Raw genomic sequence first — 8,363 nt, forward strand, 5'->3', positions numbered from 1 at the left:
GTCACTCCAGGTGACCAACAACTAAATATAGCGTCATACAGAAATGGCCGTATCTCAAAAACTACAGGGAGTTCTATCAAATGGGTCCCACTGGATTCAAGTCTGTGATCCAGAGTAAATCAGATATTCAGCATGTCAAATGAGTGTTAAGCTTATTTTTGCAGAAGAAAATCAACTTTTTCTACTAATTAAAACTTGATGAATATATCAAAACTTTGGTTTCCACAGCAAATTTCTGTGCGCCTTTTCCTTAACATAGTAAATGTAGTCGTTAGTCATGAATGGGTTGAAGTCAAGCGCTGCTTTCGTTTGTCTTGCTCAGGGTCAAACTGGACCAAAGGGAGAGACTGGTACACCTGGACCTCCTGGCCCTCCTGTAAGTGAACACACCATCAGTTTGAATTGTACTTATCCTGACCATGAGTCATTATCTCCTTAGTTTTATGCACATTTACATAATCTCCATCCTTATCTCTGACTGGCATTTGTCTCTCCTCCTTTCATCTCTCCATAATAGGGACCTCCTGGTGATGTTATCCACCCACTCCCCATCCAGGCTCCCATTAAGGGCCGAGCTCGTAGGAACATTGATGCCAGCCAGATGGTGGACGACGCAGCCGCCGACGCCAACTACAAAGACTACGACGACGGCATGGAGGAAATCTTCGGCTCGCTCAACTCTCTTAAGCTGGAGATCGAGCAGATGAAGCACCCGCTGGGCACACAGGGCAACCCCGCTCGTACCTGCAAGGACCTGCAGCTCTGCCACCCTGATTTCCCAGATGGTTTGTATTACACTTCATCTGAAATGTGGCATGAGGTCTGCTGTCTAATCCGGCCTCTCTGCAGTTTGAAATACTGGATGCTGCATTCATGTTTTTAATGGGCCCTGTAAATTTGAGCTGCTAGCCATTTTCAAGCAAAATGGCAAACTTTCCCCCCTCCCAGCTTATTGTTTGCGAGCTTGTGCTGTGTTTCTTTCTCGAGTAAATTGAATAATCTTTTGGATTTTAATGGCTTGACAGGACAAAACAAGTAATTTGATGACATCCTTTTGGGCTTTAGATAATCTTTCCTTTGCATTTTACAGACCAAACAATTGATCATTAATTGAGAAAATGCTAATCTGATTCATCTATAATGAAAAAAATCATCTGTTGCAGCCCGAGAATCAACCATCCATCATCACAATTCGCTGCGTTTTGGATATTTCAGCTGCTCATCTGTCATAGCTGCATGGCATTTGCAGTGGTTCACCTATGAACTAGTGCTTCGATTTTTTTTCATGTTCCAACAAACAGCATGAATCATAATATAATAAACTGCCTGTGTTACTTTGAATGCTGAATTCACTAAAGAACACATACCACACCGGCGTCTGTAATGTTTAACTAAGTAAGGCAATATCACAAAATTTGGTGACTTTTTCTCTGCACAGCAGCTCACAGAGTAGACAGAGACACTTGAGAGACCTTTGACACAGGCCATATAATGTCAGACAACGCCTTGACCCGAGGAGTCAGGCATAAGCTTTAAATCACACGCTGCTCTATGATTTCTCTCTCTCCATCTCTGTTTTCCTACTCTCTACATCTCTCCAGGTGAGTACTGGATTGATCCAAACCAGGGCTGCTCTCGGGACTCCTTCAAGGTTTACTGCAACTTCACAGCGGGTGGAGAGAGCTGCATCTTCCCAGATAAGAAGTCTGAAGGGGTAAGCCTGGCTGCGTCCACACACACACACACACACACACACACACACACGCACGCATGCACACACAATGGATAGTCAGACTGAGGATACAGGAAGCAGAAAGGTTCGTGATGTGCTATGAAAACGAGAAAAGGAATTATTTTCAGCCTCTGCTTTGTGATGTGATTGACAGTAAAATAAGATGAATACTCCTGATGAATGAATCTTTTTTTTCCTCACGTCTGGGGCGAACAGCAGCGCGTTCTGTATAAATAACCCGCACATCTCAAGACAGCACTGGCTGCAACAGTAGCTCTGTTGTACTTACACATGTGCCCATATAATTAGCCTCCATGAGATTACCTGGTGTGTTGTTATGAAGATGATGTGGGGGATGACTCAACAGGCCTGCGCTTCCCATGAGGGCTAAAGTTATTTAACATACATGCTAAGTCTCAGTTTGGCTCTCTCGGTAGGTAACTGCAGGGAGATGACACACGCATTTGCTCTAACTCATCCATATTGTTTCAGTGCCGTTTTTAGGTGGAGTGCCATTAAGGAGTTTATCACCTGTAAAACCTTTGGCAGGTGACAGGCACGCTGAGAAGATTTTTGGTTCGTTATGCATGAGTGTGTAGAGGAGAGGAGAGCAGCAGAGTGGCGAAACACTGGGAACACTGTCTCTGGCATGTCGGGGGTTGTGTAATAGCACAGTGCTACAGTTGTTTTAATGATCCCACTCACCAAGCCTCAGAGGAGCAGGAGTTTGCTTAAGCTTAGAATAATGAAGCAGACTTTTTATAGCGTGCCGGTGATGGGCTGCTCTCATTTGTGTCGGGGGGGTGAAAAGAAAAGCCTGCGCTGTCAGTCTTTGCATGGAGACTGCAAACACTCCCACATGCGTCGAGATTGGCACAGTTATTACAGGAGCGCCGTCCACGTGCCGTGCTGAATCACAGTCACAAAGCCAGAAAAAAGAGAAAGTCACAGCGAGGATGTGCATTTCCTCCTCTGCTCAGTCCACTCCAATGAAAACAAGTGAAGGTCACCTTCAAGGCAGCGTGGGTCTAATGTATGCCATCTCCCAGCGATAAGCAATCTCCGGCTCATCATTCATTAAGGCGTTAAGCTATTGATGACAGTTCCATATCAAACCCCGCTATCTAATTATGGAGAAATTCATCATTGTCATAGCTTAGACCATTAGAGCTGTGCCCTGTTGGCCAATTCACAGCTTTTAATAGCATAACAAAGTCAGTGCACCATGGCTGCACAGCACTAACGCTGAACAGCAGGGATAGAGGCCGCGGTATAAGAGCTCCTTGCAGGCGATCATTTCTTAATTAATCACTGTGTACTCATGAATTTTTCAGCAGCAATTAGCTGCCAGCTACAGTTTGTACTGTACAAATGGCATAATGGCTTGCTAAAATCTTCTGCCCCGGACCTGGTCGGTCTGGTTGATCTCACTGAATGCTGTTTCAGGTCTGGAAGACTCCTCAGAAGACAAACAGAAGGAGAAAGAAGGGAGACAAAAAAGCAGAGAGGGGATGTGTTTCTGTCAGATCTGTTTCCTTTCTTTAACACTGCTGTTTTTTCCTCCTCCTCTTCCTCTCTGTCAATCCATGCCCCCAGGCTAGGCTCACATCCTGGGTAAAGGAGAATCCCGGCTCCTGGTTCAGTGAATTCAAACGTGGTAAACTGGTAAGCCAGACTCCCGACTTTCCTTTTCCCTTCCCTGAATGCCTCTTATATTTTACAGAGCAAAATGGCAAAATGGCCCAAAGACTCGCCAGGCACATGGTATAGTCACTACAAGAGAGGTTCCCTGGTAAGTGGCCCGGCCTGCGGTCCCAGAGTCCCGGCTGAGCCTGGACTCTGTGTATCTGAGGCTCTGCATGGTTCTGGTTCTGCCCTACAGAGTATGTATGTGCACTGGCACTTTCCTCGTCGGTTGTTACGTTATCGTGGTGCATGATTCAGCACAAGCTGCTCACCTTCAGTCCAGCAACACAGGTGATGCTCTTATACGGAAATGGAGGAGAGGTGTGTGGCAAGCTTTGTAATGTAATTTGGCATCTAATGGAGTTCAACAAATAGAAAACAACATGCTGCAGTTTAAATTCTTGACTATACTTCCTCTCTGCCACATCTCTGCTGCATTAAGAGAGCATCTCCTAGGAGTGGCTGTGTGCCTTGACACTGCAATGACTCAAGAAGCGATAGCGTACCCATACATAGCTGATTGAATCGTGTGGGCGAAAACACCTGAGAGCGAAGACATCACTTTACACTTTTCCTCCATACACTGTTTTTTTTTTTTAGTTTAGTTGTAGATCTCAACAATTTCCTGCCTCAGCAGGTCATCCATCCTTCACAAGGGGGGGAAATAAGTGTCATTTCCTCTCTGCTGCAGCCATTCAGCTGCACTCACATTCCCAGTGTCTCCCTTAAACACTACTTAGATCCGGCGGAGTAGCTCTGAGTCAGACAGGTCAGACACTCAGTCACCACCCAGGGCCTTCTGGGTACTCAGTCACTGTTGACTTGCGGCTGTGATGATGAAGAGGTAATGTTTCTCTGGCGATGTTGGGCTGGATCCACACGCTGAGCGGGGCAGGGGGAGGAGGGGGGTGAAGAGTGGCAGGACAAATGAGAAAAGCATGGGACTATCCAGCCACTCTGAGGTGAAAACGTCAGAACGGCTTTCACTTTGAGCCACGGTGCCGACACTCACAGACACAGTGCAGAACGAAGCCTCGGCCCTTCATATCCTGTGATGTCAATTAGCTAATTAAACCAATCGCTGCTGCACAAACAGACAGAGAAGGCGATCAGCTCTCTCTGCCCGTGTCAGGCTCGAGTGTCGGCACTCTGGGGTCACGTGCATGTGCGCTGAGGTGTGTGTGTCTGTGCGCGCGCGTGTGTGTGTGTGTGTGTGGGCAAGCAGTCGCTTATGTGCAAGAAGGAAAGTCGAGAAAGAACACATCCAGACTCACAGACGGTTTGCCGCTCTGGCTGCATGGCACGGATGCTGCATGCGCTCTACTCTCAGTAAGTCCTGTTTGTCTGAAAGACGAAGCGACCATGTGGATCTAATGGATTCCTGATGGTTGGTATGCAGACAGTCACTTGCGGACACTAAACTGAACCGTGACTGCTTCCAAACCGCTATCTTATCAGTCAAGATTACAAAGCGTTACAATCAGCTTAATGGGATATGTGTTTCTGCAACATAAGCTCAAAAACTAAATTCTAGGTTAATTATAGGCTAATTAGCAGGCAATTAACATATCATTACTGCAACATATTTCCTATTAAGATAATTAGATTTTCATGTAATTACCAAAATTTGTTCATATTGGATATATATTTAACATAATTACATAATCAAGATTTTAAATTGGGTGTTTAGTTACGCTTATTTTTTGTACTTTGAAGGCAGATTTGTCCACAATTAGCCTCACACATCAATACGGCTTCCAGCCATTAGACCTTGGAGATATTGTGCAGGCTTCCTCCTCGTTTATGTTGTATCATCACTTTTTTTTTCGTTTAAGAAATGTGGACTCTATACGGTGGGTAATAGTCAGTGTTTTTTATTGTCAGTGAATCCCCATGAAACCAAAACCAACAATGATGATCCAGTGTTGTCTGTGTATCCAAAGCCTGATAGAAAGCTCCTTTGTTGTCCAAAAACTATAAAAAAAAAACAACACATCAGTGAGTCACACAGTTTCTCTGGCTGAAATGTTCCTTCATTACGATGAACATGGCGCTGTAGTTTATTCTGAGTCAATCCCACACACGCCTTTCTGAAAACACTCAGTAGTACAATAAAGGCGTATTGATCCACAGGTGAAAATAGTCCCAGAAAAATGCACTTTTTCCTCCTGCTTCGGTAACATTTGCTAGAAACCGGCAGTGTCCAGCTGTTTCAGGAAATTACTCTGTGTTTTTTTAATAATAACATTATATTTGTGGCCTCTTTTGAAGATAAACTTGTTGAGCAGGAGTGAATGGGCTCAGTGCCACAAAGGGCAGGTAAGTCCTAAAGTATTTAGATACAGACTCACACGTTGTTGGTTTTGGTCTTTTTGCAGGATTCATTTGAAACATGAAGCCGTGTTAGTTTGAGCCACGCTCTCACAGAGCAGAAGTGTATTAACTCTGTGTCCTTGGATGACACCTCGCTCTAGAAATCTAAATAAAAGAAAATACTAGTAGTAAATTAAATTAAAATGACTCCCAAGAGGCAAAAACAGACCTGACGGTAAATCTTTTTAGGATATTCTTGCCCTCAGTCCATCCATCCCTCACACCGGTCCCTTCTCCCGGTGTTCCGGCTCTGATGCTCAGCTCCGACTGTGCTCCTCTCCGCAGCTCTCCTACGTGGATGTGGAGGGAAACCCCATCGGCGTGGTCCAGATGACTTTCTTGCGGTTGCTGAGCGCGGCGGCCAGACAGAACATGACGTACAACTGTTACCAGTCGGTGGCCTGGCACGACCAGGACCAGGACAACTACGACAAGGCCATCCGCTTCCTGGGCTCCAACGATGAGGAGATGTCTTACGATAACAACCCCTACATCCGCGCCCTGGTCGACGGCTGTGCGGTAAGACAAAGACGTGTGTGTGTGTGTGTGTGTGTGTGTGTGGAGGCAGCTGACGGGGTTCCTTTGATGAACGCTGCCGGAAAACGATGTTCGTGTCGTCTTTGTAGTGTCTCAGTCAGCAAGAACCTTCCAAACGCTTGTGATGTTTTTATTTCTGAAGACTGTTTTCCCACACGCTAACTCTCCCCCCCGCTGCGTCTCTTCTCTCCGACAGCTGAAAAAGGGCTATGAAAAGACAGTACTTGAGATCAACACGCCAAAGGTGGAGCAGGTGCCATTTGTGGACATCATGTTCAACGACTTTGGCGGCTCCACGCAGAAGTTCGGATTCGAAGTGGGCCCCGTCTGTTTCATCGGCTAAGACTGTTTACTGAGCAAATGGAGAAAAAAAAAAAAAAAGCATATATTTGTTTTCTCAGAAAAAAAAAACAATTGAAAAAGAATAGGACAATTCTATTTGTAAAAAAGTAACTTTTTTTTCCATAAAGCAACAAGTACGAGTAAAAAGAAATCAAGTTGAGAATACGGTGAAATTCTATAGGAATAGAGGAAAACGAAATAACCTTGAAACCTCAGTGCGCCTTCTCCATCACATGCAAGTTTTGAAACTGGATGTCAGATCCCGCCTCGACACGACACTCGCACGCACACAGCCCCGTGCCATCACACTCCATTTAGCCTTTTTTTTTTTTTCGACCCAAACATCGAAGGCGACCCTGAGAGCTGCAGCCAATCCAGACGCTCGCAGCATTTGCCATGGACTCCATCTGATTTGGCTCTTTTCTGTAGTTTTCATGTTTTCCCTCATCTCCCTGGCTTTTTCCGCTTGTCTTTTGTTGGTTTGTTTGCTCATTCACTACGGGAGCTTTGTTTGTGCATAATTGTCTCCCCATTCTCTTGGAATGGATCTTATATATATAAATATATATAAATAATTTTTATGTTTGTAAGTACATTCTGTATATTTTTCCTGGTAATGTTTATTGCTTCTGGCTTCAAAACATGCATGTGACTTTATTAATTATGAGGTAGGAGACCATGGATACGGGGATAACATCTAAATTGTAGAAATATATCGAAAAGTGCGGAAATTTGACTTGTAAATTGAAAAACGGAAAAAAACGAAAAAGAAGAAATTGGGAAGTCCTGTCTTGCTGCAGTTGTGGAGCACACCTTGTTGTAATTTAAGAACAGAATGGAAATAAAAGACGAAAACAAGCTCTGTGATACTATGTGACAGTTTGATTTGCATAACGAAGAAAAAATAAGACATTCCTCCGTCTGCGCCCTCTGAACAGAACGCCGGCCTCGGCGGCAGTTTCATTAACTTAATAAACAGCTTCTGTTTTTTTGTTTTTTTTTCCTCAAATACTCATCTATCTGACTATGCAACGGGAGATGATGTCACATTTCAATGAAAACACAAAGAAATCAAAACCTAGGTGCTATTTTCTCTCTTCTGTGGTGCTATGTATTTTTCTAGTTTTTGTTGTTTGAATGAAAGGAAATTTGTGGTGAGAATATTCCATCACCAGCAGCCCCTTGACTCTCTGAACCGCCGTGTCTGACGCGGGTGGATCTTTGCTGAATCCATTTTGTTATTTTGGGTTTTTTTTATGTCCAGCGGTGGTGTTTGCATGCCGGCGTATGTTACCCTGCTTCAGCGGACTGCGCAGATCAGAAACTTGTACCAAATGTTGGAATGAGGAGAGGAAGCTAAGACGGTGCTGTTTGCTTTGCATATCATTGCTCTTAAGACGCTGCGTTATGGCTCTTGCCGTTGGATCATCTGTGCCACATCAGACTGGTGGAGACGTGGACATGTTGTGATTGGGCCAAAGCGTCCAGAGGGATGCGGTCCAAAGTTGCGTGAGGCGTATGAAACCCTTCCACCAAAGGTTTTCACGTATATATTTAGCTTTAAGAGCCATAGTGGCTTGAAATCTTTTTTTTTTTTTTTTAACTTTTTTTTGTGGGAAACAACTTGAAAAGTATTTCTTCTGGATTAAGCGACAGTAGAAGCAGGTCACCAGATTGGCCAGATGAAGAGCAG

General features: G+C 44.5%; 1 protein-coding gene across 3 annotated transcripts in view; it reads left to right on the plus strand.

The window, feature by feature from the left end:
• Window positions 1–7,947, plus strand: part of col5a1 (procollagen, type V, alpha 1) — a 74,066-nt gene extending 66,119 nt beyond the window's left edge. For 2 of the 3 annotated variants that reach the window (XM_070989222.1, XM_070989223.1), the window contains 6 exons: window positions 323–376; window positions 518–785; window positions 1,602–1,714; window positions 3,329–3,397; window positions 6,077–6,310; window positions 6,525–7,947. In XM_070989222.1, coding sequence (XP_070845323.1) covers window positions 323–376; window positions 518–785; window positions 1,602–1,714; window positions 3,329–3,397; window positions 6,077–6,310; window positions 6,525–6,671 — 885 coding nt within the window. In that variant the 3' untranslated portion in view covers window positions 6,672–7,947. Of the gene's footprint in view, window positions 1–322; window positions 377–517; window positions 786–1,601; window positions 1,715–3,328; window positions 3,398–3,455; window positions 3,525–6,076; window positions 6,311–6,524 lie in introns of all 3 variants that reach the window. The other variant, XM_070989224.1, reaches the window with a different exon arrangement.
• Window positions 7,948–8,363: the final 416 nt, after the last annotated feature.

The sequence above is a fragment of the Chaetodon trifascialis genome, chromosome 20, assembly GCF_039877785.1.
Source record: "Chaetodon trifascialis isolate fChaTrf1 chromosome 20, fChaTrf1.hap1, whole genome shotgun sequence".
Lineage (NCBI taxonomy): Eukaryota > Metazoa > Chordata > Actinopteri > Chaetodontiformes > Chaetodontidae > Chaetodon > Chaetodon trifascialis.